At 35.6% G+C, this 16,684-nt stretch overlaps 1 protein-coding gene across 4 annotated transcripts in view; it reads left to right on the top strand.

Annotated features, from left to right (window-relative positions):
- Positions 1-3,660: 3,660 nt before the first annotated feature.
- Positions 3,661-16,684, top strand: part of SCN9A (sodium voltage-gated channel alpha subunit 9) — an 83,256-nt gene continuing 70,232 nt past the window's right edge. For 2 of the 4 annotated variants that reach the window (XM_065880853.1, XM_065880850.1), the window contains exons 1-6: positions 3,661-3,918; positions 8,962-9,080; positions 9,430-9,519; positions 10,086-10,214; positions 11,870-11,961; positions 12,728-12,937. In XM_065880853.1, coding sequence (XP_065736925.1) covers positions 3,661-3,918; positions 8,962-9,080; positions 9,430-9,519; positions 10,086-10,214; positions 11,870-11,961; positions 12,728-12,937 — 898 coding nt within the window. Of the gene's footprint in view, positions 3,919-8,961; positions 9,081-9,429; positions 9,520-10,085; positions 10,215-11,659; positions 11,752-11,869; positions 11,962-12,727; positions 12,938-16,684 lie in introns of all 4 variants that reach the window. The other 2 variants (XM_065880852.1, XM_065880851.1) reach the window with 1 other exon arrangement.

Raw genomic sequence — 16,684 nt, 5'->3', positions numbered from 1 at the left:
CAAACTAGAGGATGATTATGGAATCTGACTGGAGTCTCTTCAACTTAACTTTTCAAGGCCCTGATGTTAAGCAGGTGCTTAGTGTCTTCCTTCAATTTAGCCTGAGGAAAATATGTCCCAGTGGTACCACTGACTTGAATCACCCACCATCCCTGCTATTTCCATGTACTGTAGTTACTCAGAAACTGTATATTGAGAATGTGCATGAGCAAGGAGAAGAAAAAGAGGGAAAAAGAGAGTAAGAATATTGAAAGAGTGGAGCTGGTGACTGGACATCTGAGTTCATGACATCTACTTACCTGGATTTCTGTCAAATAATTCTTGAAAGAGGTGACACCTTCATTTGAATGTAAGATGTACAAAAATACCAGTTCTTCAGCCATCTCTTCCCGCAAGAGACCATGTATGTGTACACTGAAAGTCAGTTGGCACAAGTAACCCCTCCTCGCCTTTGTGATTTCCAAAAGTGTTGAGGAATCTCCTAAGCCCAAGTGGCAACTACACTCACTGCCTTGCTTCTCAGATTGATTTGTGACCACAGTTTTAAAACCTGTACCAGGCTTGGCCTTCAAGTGCTAGAACTAAACCTTAGCTTCTCCTGAATTAATCTTACACCAAGAGCAATCCCATGTTTATACTGAGACTACAGAGACTTATACAGTGATGGGTGTTGAGTATGTGCATTTGTTTCCATTTTCCTAAACCTCTCTTCTCAGCTTAGGGCAATTTTCACAGATTTCATGATTCAATTTTTTTAGAAAGCATTTATAATAATTTTATTGAGGTATAGCTCACATACCATAAAAATCATCCTTTAAAGTGTAAATTCAGTAGTTTATAGCATATTCACAGAGTTGTGCAATCATTGCCATTATCTAATTTTAGAACTTTTTATCACCTCCCCAAGAAACTTCATTCCTATTAACCATTAACCCCATAACCATTAATGGTCTCTCCTCACTACCCCCTCCCCCCAGCTTCTGGCAATAGCAATGTACTTTTTGTCTCTGAGGGTATGCCTGTTCTGGGCATTTCATACAGATGGAATCATCCAGTATGTGACCTTTTGGGTCTGGCCACCTTCACGGGGTTTTCAGAGTTCATCCATGTTGTAACATGTATCTGTATTTTATTTATTTTTATTGTCGTATTCCGTTGTGTGGATACGCCCCATTTTGTCAGTCGACAGACATTTGGATTGTTTCCACTTTTTGGCTATTAAGAATAATGCTGCTCTGAACATTCAGGTACAAGTTTGGCGGGGACATGTTTTCAATTCTGTTGAGTACTTACCTAGTAGTGGAATGCTGAGTCATGATTCATTCTTTCATGAGTCACTCTGTCCTGCTTTTGAATGTGCAGATGCAGCGTCCCTTATTTTTCACTACATTCTTCGAAATTCTTCTCAACTTTCGTTTCCATCAAAATCTATACCTCTTCTTACTGGTTTGAATTTATAGAAATAACAATAAATAATCTTAGTCAAATACTTTAAAACCCAGGGCAAACCAGCAGACACATAGTCAATTAACTATATGAATTTTGTTCAAAAGCAACAATTTTAGCTGCTTGTGGCCAGCAGAATGGACTGACTTTGCTCTTCTTTTTCATAATTATAAAATTCCATAATTCTGAATCCATAGGTAGAGATGTGTTCTTATTTCCAAATATGCCATTGCATGGCTTTCAGCAAATTTTCTCTCATGAACTATTGCTATATATCTAGTATTTATAAGATGTTTTGAGTTCTCCGTGTTTGGAGAGGCTCCTAAAAGAGTCCTGGAATTTATGTCAGTAATGTTTGAAATTTTGTACTTGAATCACAGGAACTTGCTACTCCCTATTACCTATGGCACCCTCACTCCTGGCACATGCCTATATCTCTTTCTCCGTGTCTACATCAGGATATAAAGGAAGGCTGTGAGTTATTTAAGCTGATTGTATTCTCCTGTAGTATGGCCAAACCAGGCTTGTCTTTGCTGTATGATTTGGTATGATTGGTATTCCTTTTTAGAATGTAAGGTCCTTAATGACAAAAACTGTGTTTTCTCTTTACTCTCACAGCTTTAAATATCTGATATAGGAACATGCCCAGATTAACTATTTGGTAAAAACATTTTAAATGAATATGGGTTAGCAGATTTAAAAAGAAATATGTTGATACATACCATGGCAAAATCCAGACTCATTTATGTGATAAAAACATAAAAATGCATTTTTTCAGAAAAGCTAAATTTGCATTATAATCCTTTCTATAATTTTACATTGCAAAATGAGTTTCTGTTGTTTTTAAGCTGGTTTTCCACCTTAAAAAAATACATAGATTTCTGATAAGGGTTATTCTTATACCATACCCAAATAACTAAGGGGAAAAGTCATCCATTTTGCTCTAAACATAATTGAAGTAAATTTTGTTTGACATGGGAATAGGAGAAATCTGTAAAAGAATAATTAGTTTCAGCTTCTTTTCACTACTTTTTCTGAATCTATATAACCTGTGTTGTCACTATTGTGATTTGCTTAATTTTTATGTTTCGCATTGGAAAATAAAAGAACAGACCGTGGCTTCTCTTAGCTTATCCTCCCTCTGTGTGTCATGATATCACTTAATATACAACCTTTCAAGTTGTTCACAGTGGGTTGACATACTAGAAGTTGGTGTGTCCCAACTCTCAGGCAATCCTAATGCAGAAGGACTCATTTTTATTTTCCAGTGGAGGAATTATGAAGTTATCTTGACTCATTGAAATAATAAGTCTGTTATTTTAAAAATAGGAACAGTTATTTTTTATGCTCTTTTATTTAGAACATTCCAAAATAATAATATATAGAAGTTTGTATTTTTTATTTTGTATTTTTCTTTCCTGTAGTTCTTGTAATGTTTTGTATACACATGTAAGTTAATTAGGGAAGTCATAATTTGAATGCCTATTATAGTGTTTTTACTTTTTAAATGGAATCTATGCCAAACCTTTCCCAAATTCCTTTTATCTTCTTTGTTCTTCTGGAACATTTGCCTAAATTGTTTTTAATTCAAAATGGAAATATATTTTTTTCTGATTCATAAAGGTATATGTATTTATTGTAAGAAAATCTAAAAGTGTAAAATAGAGTAAAACAATCTTCCACCACCTCACTTCACAGAGATGAGTTTCCTCAAGAAAGAGAAGCAGAGGGTGTGAGTATATTATGAGATGTCAGACAGAAGAGGATCAGGTGACGAGAGAGGCAAGAAGGGAACCTGGAGAGTGGTGCTATCAGAAGCACTGTCATAAAGATTTTTAAACAAGGAAAGTTGAACTGAATTGCACTAAGAGTAAATACAGATGAAAAATAAAGGGAATTAAACATTTTTCATTAAGTTATCACTTTAAGATCTGTGAAGTGTTAAGTTCAAATTCTTAAATAAAGATCATTAGAGAGCATGGAAAATGAGTCATGTACGTCGTAGTCACTTAAGTGCTCATTCAACATGATGATAATTCTGTGAACACAGTGCTTCTTGTAGTTGAAACCAAAATCTGTTTTATTATTACTATTACTATTATTTTTTTTTTCAAGTGCCGTCCCTGGCTGGCAACCACTTAAGGCTTTGTTTGTTTCTACTTAGGCCTCTTATGTAAGGAGCTGAAGGGGAAATAAAATATACAGGATGAAAAGATGGCAATGTTGCCTCCCCCAGGACCTCAGAGCTTTGTCTACTTCACAAAACAGTCTCTTGCCCTCATTGAACAACGTATTGCTGAAGGAAAAACAAAGGAACCCAAAGAAGAAAAGAAAGACGATGGCGAAGAAGGGCCAAAGCCAAGCACTGACTTGGAAGCCGGCAAACAGCTGCCCTTCATCTATGGGGACATCCCTCAGGGCATGGTTTCGGAGCCCCTGGAGGACCTGGACCCTTACTATGCAGACAAAAAAGTGAGTTTATTGTGCCTGCGATGGTGTGGTCTCTGTTTACCTCTTTTGTACAGAAAAATATTTTAAATTGAGATTAAGTGGAATTTAGTGAAAAGCCACATCATGACAAAAATGTTTAGTTAAATACATATGTAGGCTCTTTCAGAATATGTACTTTTACTAATTTTTCATCAAAACTGGTTCTGTCACTGGCATACTATTTTGATTTTTTAAAATTTAATAGCGTTTAGTATAATGTTCTGCCTTTTGGGACATAACATAAGTGCATCCTGGTAGGAACAAAATAATTGTCAGTTTGAGAAGTAAGACCTGGGGATATGTCCAGAATGCATTTGCACGGAGGTGGCAGGTGAATCCATGGGAATATATAAAATCACTCAACTAATAATGGGATTTAGAGAGCCACTCATTTAGGGGGTTGGAGAGAAAGAGTCTGAGATGGTCAGAGAGGCAAGACATTATAAATCAGAAAGTTTTCCATTATTCAAAAAAAAAAAAAGGAAGAGAGTATCTCATAAAATTATCCAGAAAGTTGAGGCTGGAGAAAGGCTATTGGAATGAACAAGGAGGATGAGTTGGTAACTTTTTGGAAGCAGTTTGTGTTAGGTGATGGAAATAAAAGCAAGATAGCGGTGGATAGCAAGTAAAAAGAAGAAGTGGGTGGCAGTCGACGCATGCTGAAAAATTTGAGAAATTTCCACCAGAAAGATGGTCACTTGAGGCAATGAATAAATTGAAAACCTTTTCAATGTAGGGTATAAATAGCACGTTTGAAAGTGGAGAAAAATTATTCTCAGAGAAAAATACAGAGGGTCGAGTAAGTAGCTAGTTGCTGATGTTAACAGACAAGGGATAAACCACAGGTCAGCTTGTATTTGCATTAGAAAAATGGAGCGAAGCCTTACTGTGTGAGCCCTGAAGGGCAAATAGGAGGATGAATTTGAGTCCTGATATGTTGAAGTAAAGGTAGGCACATCTGAGGAAATGCATGTTAAATCATATCAATATTTTCCGTACTACAGGAGTGGAAATTGTCCTTTGAGAGTCAATCTTGAGAGCAGTAGATCTGAGAAGGTGTTGATTGCATTAAGGAAAGGGGAGAGTTTGAAACAACTGCTATAATGGTTATTCTACCAAGAAAATGAGAAGGGGATTACAGTCATTTCTGAGACAGTAGCAGATACAACCAGATTGAACTTGACAAAGAGGAGACAGTAAAGGATTAGATCAGCAGGTTCCATAACTTTCTCCAACAATGCTTTGCTGCATGGCAACTGCAGAGTTATCTTTAAGAGGTCAAGAAAGGCAGGATAAAGTCCATTAAAAAAACTATTTTGACTTAAGATGTAAATAAAAGAGATTATTTATTGATAACACATCTAGCAAATAAAATAAAGGGCACTGAAATGTCTTAAGAAATAGAAAATGTGATGAAGTTAATTTTGATGGTAGAAACACGTCTCCTTTGGGATAGTTGCTGTGAATAGCAATATGTAATATTTTGCTTCACGTTAAAGCCAGCATCTCAGCAAGCTGACAGCACAGACGGAGAAAGCAGAATACCTGAGAAGCCTTTGAGATACTACCCAGCATTCCAATTAACCAATCAGTATTCTGACACAGGAAGGAAGAATGTTAACATGTATTCAGGATCTCTGCGTCAGGCACTAGACTTTTTATACAAATTAGCACACATATTTACTATAACTTGGTAAGACAGGAAGTAACAAAGGACCTGGGGAAAATAAGTAACTTACAAAATGCTACATGCTAGTAAGTTTTGTCACAAATTTTTTAGTTCAAGTTGATTTGACTCCCTACTGAAATATTCTGTTGTATAACATCTCTTAGTTTAATTTCTGTTGTATAGCAGTCACCATGCTCACAGCTTTACAAAAATGAATGGAAGAATGAATGGGTAAATAATGAAACCGGCAATATAGAAAGTACTTTCTCATTTTAATTACTACTTCATCCTGAAAAATGCCTGGCTCTCCATGGATACCTCCTGCATTTCCCATTTCTCAAGGGGGCCTGAATATTACTTAACCAGGAACCCCTGAAGGAGGAAAGGAATCTTTCTGAAATAAATCCCAATTCAGGGATAAACTAATATTGGCTTAAAGTGACTTGAGAGGTAAGGAGAAAATGTTTGTATTTGGATGGAGGATTAACTAATGGAATCATTTTGGGTACGTGGTAGACAACTTTAATGGAGAATATTTAGGGGTGGGACTCCAATCCCTCACCTTGGCCCCAGCTCCTTTCAAATATGACGTCAACCACATTAAAAGCCTAACGCACATCTGCATCAGTATACATGGGTAGAGCTAGGTCAAACGAAGTGATCTATTTTTCATGGTCCTCTATTAACAGATGAATAAATACCCACAGGGATTACCGAGTCTTTGTAACTTTTTGGTTTCGAGCTTTAAATGATCAGCTTTTTGTGCCATGTCCTAGCCCTTCAATCATTCTTGATTAAAGTAGTTTTGACTTCCACTTGCAACTTCAGGATTGGCTTCTGTGTGGATTGATTCCTTAATGTTTTGGGTTATTCACACTAGTTGACAAGAACTTTATTTCTGCTACATTATAATCACTGCTTGGACTAAAAATCTAAATGACTCCTGATTTGACCTGGGTTCAGATTTTAACTTATATTTGAGTGTAATTATCAATGCTTTGTTAAAAAAAGGACACTTAATAAACTAATGATAGAAGTTAGGGCTTCATTTTCGTGTGTGATGAATATATTAAGTGCTTTTGAAGAGTTTTATGCAGTGCCTTTATTATAGATGAAAGTTTGTGTCTTTAAGAAGGAATAAATTACCAATCACCCTCTGCTGTGGGTATTAAGAGGACAGGTACAATGTCTTATTATCTTCATATCACTGGTGCCTTATATGTTGCCCAGAATATCAGCAGCTGTTCCTACCATTTACTAAGAATTTACAATACACCAGAACTTAAAAGCTTCACAGACATGAAGTGCTAGCTCTCAAGTTGTGAAATGGTAGATCAGGTATTTAGAATCCTATCTGTCCAACTCCAACGGTTATACTCTTTAAGTACCTTAATTCTCTAATTTTATGTTCAATAAATTATTAAATAAGTGAGCAATATTAAAAAAAAAATTATTCAGACCTTGACATCTATGTGTTTCCTAGTAGGATTTTAGACTTTGCTAAAGAGACTCATTCTGCTACCCAAAATTTCATAGGCATATCTATTTTTCCCACCTGTAATTAACTCCTGGTTGTTTATAAATCTAGACAATCCTAAAGAAGTTTTTAATGAAAATGAAAATTGGGAATCTGAATTTAAAAATAGTAAACCAGTTCTTTTTTTTAAATTTCAAGGACAAGGTAACTTGATCTTGCCAAGTTGAGGCAGTAATATGATTTTCACATTAGCTCAGATGACCTCTGGTTCATGAAGTCCCCTGATTATTCTGACAGACGTGTGACCACGCCCCCTCTTTACTCTCATGCTCTGCCATTTGTATTTCTCTGTATGCTACCTGTCACATCTTGCCTTGTATTAGAGTTATTGTGTTCTTAGCACTTTTCTAGGAAGCTCCTTGAATGCAAAACTCGTGCCTCATTTAAGTTCAAATTCCTTTCATTGCCTCTTATGCCATAGTTGCTCACTGCACAATTGTAGAATATAATGGCTGAACGAATTTTAAAAAGCACAGTGTATTGAGATTTAAGAAAACAATAGTTGTACTCAAAGGTGAGATATTAATTTTAAAACTAATTTTCAATGTAAAAGTGAACTTTATGTTAAATTATGTTTAATTTACTATACATAACTGGTATAGTAAAAGGGACCAGGAATATAAAAGGGCATCTGAAAATAATAGATTCTATTTGTTTTCTTGGGGGCTCTGCCACATACAAAAGCAAGATTACCCAAAGTTACATCTCCAGTTTGGTGAAAAATATTTATTACCAGAAGCTCCCTTGTAAACTTATATAAAATTCAGAATCAACAACAAAAAGACCAAATTAGTGTCTTCTAGATAACACAAGGAATTTGTTTGCCAACCACAGAAAAATAAGACAAGGATTTGAACTTGGTCTTTCTGATTTCCAAGCCAACTCCTTCGGTTGTTTTAATGTTTTGTTGTTATTGCTGTTTGTTTGTTTGGGTTTCAAATTTTTCAACTAAATACCAAAGACATGGAAAATGTCACTCATTATGCAATGGTTACATAACATATTTCTTAAATGTTTGGTTCTATTCGTATTATTTCAAAAAATTGCCATGGATAGTAGCAAGCAAGTCCTTTAATTCATGTTCTTTTATTTTAGCTGTTATTGGTATTAACATCTAAAATAGGAAAATCATACTGAGTAGTAGGATTCTTTCAACTCTAATATTCCTTAAATTTATGAAAATATTTTTGAAAACTCATATTTTGGTACATTTGCTACTAAACCTGACAATAGCCAAGAAGTATTAAAATTCTCTCAGTGATATGATAAAAATCAAGGATAGCTAGTATCTATTTGGTTTGCATAAAATGCAATGTAATGAAAGAACTAAGCTGTATTTTAAAATACTTACAGTGGCCACAAGTTATTGTTACTGATTTGGATGTTGAAGGGATATGAAAAAGTGAAAACTGTATTTTGAAAGCCCTAAATAATACATGCTCGTAAATGGCTCACTTCTTACTTTACTGATGAAATGGACAATGGACTTGGAGTTCATTGGCCAGCATGACGTGAAGAGCTGCATCAATGGTATTGGAACCACATTGCTTGAGTCTGATGGCAGTGTTTCTTTAATATGACCCTGCTCGTAAATGGCTCACTTCTAACTTTACTGATGAAATGGACAATGGACTTGGAGTTCATTGGCCAGCATGACGTGAAGAGCTGCATCAATGGTATTGGAACCACATTGCTTGAGTCTGATGGCAGTGTTTCTTTAATATGACCCTACCACATGGAGAGGTAAATTGCAGATATTAACCTACTACATTGAAATTTTGGAGTCTCAATTCATGCTGTTTTCTTTTTACTCCTGCAGACTTTCATAGTTTTGAACAAAGGGAAAGCAATCTTCCGTTTCAATGCCACACCTGCTTTGTACATCCTCTCTCCTTTCAGTCCTCTCAGAAGAATATCTATTAAGATTTTAGTACACTCATATCCTTTTTAAAATGCTTACTTACAATGGTTCTTTAAAATGCAGTTTAAAAAAAATTTTTTTTAAATATAGATTTTAGTCCTTTTGTACCTGAAAAGACTCTGGTTTACCAATCTCAATATAATTTGGTGTAGATCTGTGAGTAGATTGGGAGAATGGCAATTTTAGTATTTTAGGAAAAATTGCTTTTGTCTATTACTCCCTTGTTCAAAGAGATTTTTTTTAAGTCTATAGACGTGCTTAGAATTTTTTTCTAAGGAAAAATTGTTAGCATTTCAACAGATGTCTTTATCAGATATTCAAAGTTCCTACCGTGGTCTTGTATCATATTCCTTGATTCTAAGCTACCGCATTCAGCATGCTTATCATGTGCACTATTCTGACGAATTGCATATTTATGACCATGAGTAACCCTCCAGACTGGACCAAGAATGTAGAGTAAGTGGGTTTAAGTACATTTTAATATAGTCTTAGTATGGTCATTTTTATCCTTTCCTTTTTAGACCAGGAAGTTACTGCATCTATAAATATTGTGGTGTTTATCTTCCCATGTTACATAGTTGCTTTTCTTTCAATTATTTTTCTCTCCCCTACAATATTAACCTGCTAATATTACAATAGAATAATACGTGCTACAGTCTTTTCTAGAAAAAAGACCTTATCAGATGCCCTGCTTTGTTCTTAGACATGCCACATATCTCTTGTCCTTGGGTATATTTCTGATAGGAACAATGCAGGAATTTTCTAGGCAGACCTAATACCTGTGTTCTTAACTAATTTTTAAATACCTCTACTTTCTGAGAGTGTTTCTGATATGTACATTTTAAGATTTTCTGGAAGGACCTTTACTATAGTTTATTCTAATAGTTAGAATGGGTCCATAAACCAACAGCCATACTCCAATAGATGCCGTCCTTTGGTTGATCAGAAAAAATTAATTATAACGATTCACATGGTATTGTATTCTTTTCACACTTAATATCCCAATGGATTCTTGTGCCTAGGTACACTTTTACTGGAATATATACTTTTGAATCACTTGTAAAAATCCTTGCAAGAGGCTTCTGTGTAGGAGAATTCACTTTCCTTCGTGACCCTTGGAACTGGCTTGATTTTATTGTCATTGTTTTTGCGTAAGTACTTTCAGTTTTTTGAAATGCCAAACTCATGAAAGTCTCAGACAGCACAGTATTCCAGTAAGAACAGACTTTTGGGGTTTGACTTTTCCTGCATATAATGGTTGCATTTAAAGGATACTGTATGAAAGTTAGTCATCAAAAAAATATTAATATTTTTTCAGATAGAGCATTTTCTACTCAAAAGTGTATGACATCATTAAGATAGATGGTCTTCCTCCATGCTTAGTACTTGGATAGATAATATATGTGGTGCCAGTTAGGGTCACACTTTTTCCAAGTTCTTATTTAAAATCTGGTAAAACCTATAAGAAAAAACTCAGGCATTTATTATAAGTACGGTGCTCTTTTTTTAAATTAACCTATATTATTCAAAAGCTAATAAGTATATTAAAATATAGAAATAAATCTTTTTATAAGGGCTGTCACTGCATACTAAACCTAACATTAATGCATTGTGTATGCATTACATAGGTATCCACAGTTTATTTTCAAGGGAAAAGTATCACATTAAGATATAATTTTAATTTATTCATATTGCTGCTCTTTTCCTAAATATATTTGTCAGAAACATTTCTTTATTTTTTAAATCTCAAACCTATATACAGTATTTTCCCTCTGTCATTTTGAATTGTAAAAGTAATGCATGTTCATTGGAGGGATTTAGACAATACAGAAGGGTCTTGAGATTTCTAGTCTCCAATTCCCGCACACCTGCCCCACCTCTTTGTCCTTCAGGCTGGCTCTTTTTGTGGTCATATAAGACTGCTGTAGTGCCACCCACCACCTGCTAAGACAACACTGTGTCAAAGAAGGCTGCATCTTCTCAGGGGTCCCTTTTTTAAATTTATGTGCCATAAACTTTACCATTTTTAAAGTATAAAATTCAGTGTTTTGTAGTATGTTCACAAAGTTGTGCAACCATCATCACTTTCTAATTCCAGAATATTTTCATCTCCCCAGAGAGCAGTCACTTCCATTCCCTTCTCCCCCTGCCCCAGTCCCTGGAAACCACTCAACTGTGTTCTGTCTCTGTGGATTTGCCTATTCTAGACATTTCACGCGAATGGAATCATACAATATATGACCTTTTTGTGTCTGGCTTCTTTGAATTAGCATACAGTTGTCTAGGTTTGCTGCTGGTATTTTATAGAATATTAAATATCTATATTACCATAATATTGAAGTTTAGTAATTGAAGCATTTAATTGTTTAGTTAGGCATTTATGTGTATGAAACCATTTTAATAATATGTTTGTATTTTGCTCACATCAAATGACTCAAATCAAATCAAATTAAATTAGTAATGATAGAAGCAAAAGACTTGCAGAACTGTAAATTTAAATAAGAAGTTCCAAGCGTAGGAAACACCTTGACTAAAGGCACAGGTAAGTATCATAGACTCTATCTAAATTCTGAATAACTCTGATTTAATTCTACAGGTATTTAACAGAATTTGTAAATCTAGGCAATGTTTCAGCTCTTCGAACTTTCAGAGTGTTGAGAGCTTTGAAAACTATTTCTGTAATCCCAGGTAAGAAGTAATTGGTGTGAAGCATTAGGCCACTCATAACTCCAACTATTTTGGGAGTTGTTCTTTGTTTGTGTGTGTGTGTTGTTACCGTGTTTGTGTATAAACTCCCCTATTACAGATATGTGACAGAGTTTGTGGACCTGGGCAATGTCTCAGCGTTGAGAACATTCAGAGTTCTCCGAGCTTTGAAAACAATTTCAGTCATTCCAGGTGAGAGTGGGGTTAAACACCGGGGCTGACTTTGATCTTTTGAAGGAAAAACAAGAAAAACTTTCTCTTATGCAATTTTAATTAAATTTGATCTCTTACGTTTTTCACAATCGTTATTAAAAGTCAGCCTTTGAGTTTAATCAGTTGCATGAGTCTTAGGCGATGAAGATGGCCATTTGGTTCACATCTCAACTTGAAATTTTCCCTCCTGTCTAACAGTTCATTTTCCATTTTGCTTATCCAGGAATGAAAATTTCAATTTGTTTTATTGCTTTTCATATGGTTAAGAAAAGAGATACAGAATATCAGCATGGGGAGGATTGCATGACATAATGTTTTTTTCTTTCCTCAACAAACCATTTCTTAACTGAAAGTTAGTAAGTTGTCACTGTGTGCTGCAACTCAGCCTCTTTTCTGTTTTGGTGTCATTATAAAGAGATGTTTTGTCTGACAAACATTCACTGAATTGACACTTTTTAAAAATTATTTTTTCAAGTAAGTGTGGATATGGTTTGAGCAACCAAATTATTCATTTTGACAGTTTGGTTATTCTCTGGAAATATTTAAAGTTTTTATATACAGAAACAAAATATATAAAACAGCAAGTCCACCCTTTTGAGCTGGTAGACTTTTTTCCAACTAGGTTATTTAAGATCATCGGTTTGATAAAATGCATGCATTTCTAGGAAAGCTTGTGTTTTGTTTTCGTTTCTCATTCAGAGGCTTTATTTCATTTTGAACACCTATTTCTCCTCCTCGTATTCAGGCCTAAAGACCATCGTAGGGGCCCTGATCCAGTCTGTGAAGAAGCTTTCTGACGTCATGATCCTGACTGTGTTCTGTCTGAGCGTGTTTGCACTGATTGGACTGCAGCTCTTTATGGGCAACCTGAAGCAAAAATGTGTGCGGACTCTGCTTGAAAATAATGAAACAATAGAAAGCATATTGAATACTCTCGATGAAGAAGACTATGGAAGTAAGAATGCCCTTATAGTTATTAATAGGTTGAAATAAGGCTAAGAGCATTGTTCTCTTCTGGCAATGAAATGTTGCTTTCATTTTAATTATTTCAAAATCACTCAAATATAGAGAAAGCTGCTGCAATGTGAATTTGGATCATGTTATATTTTCATAAATTTCCCTGGATCTAAGCTTTCTAGCGGTTCTGGTATTAAGAACATGGGATAGTTCTATTAATTCTCAATTTCTGTAAGATAAAAAAGAATAAGTTTGCTCTAGAAAAATAAATTTAGCTATGAATTAATGATATTGACCATTAAATTTCATAAGTTATATATTTATATACTGTAGTTTTATTGAGTAATTTATACTTATGTTTATTTTATAGTATAATTTATTATGTAATAATATAATTATATTTTTACCCTTGTATTTTTCTTATAACTATAACATTGTACAGTCATGTTAATCATGTTATAATGAATTATCACATATTAAAATGTTTGTCTCGATGGTATTTCTAAAGATTTGTATAAGCAGAACAGTTTATTCAGCTTTATCAGCAGTATCCTCATACTATAACCGATGATGAGTTTTACAGCTCTTTCTAATGGCTTCCCTCAATCTAGCTAATGACCATCATAGTTTAATTCATCAGAACTAGTTCTGTAGATACCATTTACGATGATCTGTACGCACAGTCTCAGAAGTCTACTTAATTCACAAGTGTATTTTAGAGTATCTTACAGAAAGCATAAACGGCATGTTTTCTAAATAGTTATCGCCTAACACAGTTTCTCTCACCAGAGCTGATGAGTTTGGGTGAGAATGAAATCTAGCAAGATTGTAATTTCTGTCTAACACCTGCAGTGTGTCTGTAAGATGTTGCCCACATGAACCCATAAACCTTAATAATTAGATCCAGAGGTAAGGTGGACATGCAAGTGCCTTTGATAGAAGGAGATCAGGGAGTAAAGGTCAGGTGTTAATTCTCCTTAAATAATAAAGAGTCGTATACATCATTTTTTTTTTTTTTTTACTTTACTCAATGTGTTTTTTCCTGCTCACTGAGTAATATAAAGGCAAATAAAACCTAGCTAATATAGTAAAAGACTGTAAATAAAGAAAACTGAAAAAAAGGAAGCCTAAAACAAGAAAACTGAAGGGTTTCAAAGTAAAATTTTTAATGTATATATTTTTTACTACCAGCATTTGATGAGGAATGTAGCATATTTTCCTTTGCTTTTCTTTATTTTTTCAGCTTCTGATTTTTAAAAGTTTATTTCTAGTTTCCAAAGGATTTTATTTCTTAATTTATATACCATGCAAGTTATAGAGCTTACAGGTAATTGCTGACATTTGTACTCTGTTTTATGAATCAGTTTACAGCACTTACTTAAACTTGACTTTTTTTTAACTAGCATCATTACCAGTCCTTTTATTCTGAATCTTGGTCTCATTCCTGAGTTCATACTTTGAGTGATTTTTTTTTTTTTTTTTAACTTTCTGGAATTGCTTCAAGCAATTTTTTTCAAAAGGAGTCGAAAAAGCTCTTGGATTTTGCAGTGTATCTTCATATTGGGTTCACACATGAGTGAATGACAGCTTAGCTAACAATGAAATTTTATACCACAATCTTCTCCCTCAACCCTATATATTATTCTTGATTTTCTTCTGAAATATAGTTTCACAGCAGAGATGATTGTGTTCAGTCCGAGTTTGGTTTCCTACCTGTTTTCTGTGTCATAGAAGCCCAGTCTCACTGCAATATTTTTTCAAGTATTCATCACATGGGTTTATTGAGTGCTTCCCTGAGCTAAGCATTGTACAAGTTTCTGGACCTGTAGCAGTGAGTATGATAACCTCAGCCTCTGCATCCACAGAGCTTATCTTCTAGGGAGAATGAAAGAGTAAAAGGAGGGGAACAGACAAATAAAAAATATTGCAAGTTATAACAAATGCTATGTGAAGAAAATAAATCTCAGGGGCTGAGATACCAACTAAATGAGAAGCCCTCTCTGAGGAGGTGGCATTTAAGCAGAGACGTAAAGGATAATAAGAAGCCATAAAATAGTGTAAGTGTAAATGGGAGCTGTTCCTTGAATTAGAAGGAAGAGCTTGTGGAAGAGCCCTGAGACAAGAAAGAGTACCATGTGTTTAAGGAATGGGAAAATAGCAGTGTGGTTAGACTTTAGCAAAGGAGAGGCAGAATGGCAACAGAGAAAGTTAGAGAAAAAGGCAGGGGTCATATCATGAAGAATGTCTTAGCCCATGGAAAGGAGTTTGGATTTTATTTTAAATGCAGTGGTTTTAATCACTTTACCATATGGGGAGCTGATTGGGTAAGAGTAGATGGTAGATTAGAATAAGGAAGACCAGTTAGGATGATGTTTCTATCATTCCAAACAAGGCAAGGTTGTGGTTTCATCTAGAGTGGCGGCAGAAAGTGAAAAATGTGAGTTCAAAATGACACCTATAGAACCCACTGATGAATTAGAGAGGAGAGAAGGGCTTGGGGAATCTCATCTACGTTTCTGGCACAGTAACTGGATAGGTGGCAATGGGAAGTGAGGGAAGAGTGGGCAGGTTTGTAGGAGAAAGTCACTATTAACCAGTTAAAATTGAGATGTCATTGGGATATCCAAGTGGAGATAGGAAGTAGACAATTGGAGATTTAAGCATAGAGATCAGAGGAGATGCCTAGTTTGGAGATATACACTTCGAAGTAATCAGCAAAGGGAAAAGATATGTACACACATACACACATCCTTCTGAAAATCCTCATGTTTATAAGTAGGTAGACAATGGGAAACCTGGTGTTTAAAGCAAATTTGGTGTTTAGAAGATGCTCATCTCCACAACCCTAATGTCTAGAAGGCAGGTAGAGAGGAGGACCCCAAAAAAGATGCAGAGAAAGAGTGTCCAGTAAAGCAAGAAGCAAAGATATAAGTAGGAAAATCAAGAGAAAAAAGTATGTTGAGAAAAGGGAGTGCTTGTGTTGAATGACGCTGCAAGATCAAGGATTAAGATCAAGATCAAGGATGATGAGGATAGAGAAATGTATATTAGCTTAAACAACATGGAAGTCATTAGAGAATTTCATGAGCAGATTTTAGTAGAGTGGTAGGACACAAGGTTGGATGAAGGTGGTGACGGGTGAATAAGATGTCAGAAGGAAGAGAAGACAGTATGTGTAGACAATTCTTCCAAGAAATTTGGCTGTAAGGGAATCAGAATAACAGGGGCAATGGCCGGCATTTTTTTAAAAGATGGATTTTGATAGGGATATTTTTCTAGTGCTAGAAATGAATGAGTAGTAAAATATGGATTAATAATTCAGGAGAGCAGGGGAGAGCAAGTCCTTGAGAAAGTGGGAGAGCGAAGGGGAGAGACATCTCCACCATAGAAGCAGGAGGAAAGATGGAAGAGCAGGCTCCAGCGTAATCAGAGGAGGATTAAGTCAAGCCCAGTGGCTTTTTTTTTTTTTTTTTTTTGGTACGCGGGCCTCTCACTGTTGTGGCCTCCCCCGTTGCGGAGCACAGGCTCCGGACGCACAGGCTCAGCGGCCATGGCTCACGGGCCCAGCCGCTCCGCGGCATGTGGGATGCTCCCGGACCGGGGCACGAACCCGTGTCCCCTGCATCGGCAGGCGGACTCTCAACCACTGCGCCACCAGGGAAGCCCAAGCCCAGTGGCTTTTATTTCCACAGAAAAATGTGAGATGGGCTCATTGGCTGGGAGTGCAAAAGAGGAATTCTTCTCT

The sequence above is a fragment of the Phocoena phocoena genome, chromosome 7 (assembly GCF_963924675.1).
Source record: "Phocoena phocoena chromosome 7, mPhoPho1.1, whole genome shotgun sequence".
Lineage (NCBI taxonomy): Eukaryota > Metazoa > Chordata > Mammalia > Artiodactyla > Phocoenidae > Phocoena > Phocoena phocoena.
This window is presented reverse-complemented; position numbering and strand designations above follow the sequence as displayed.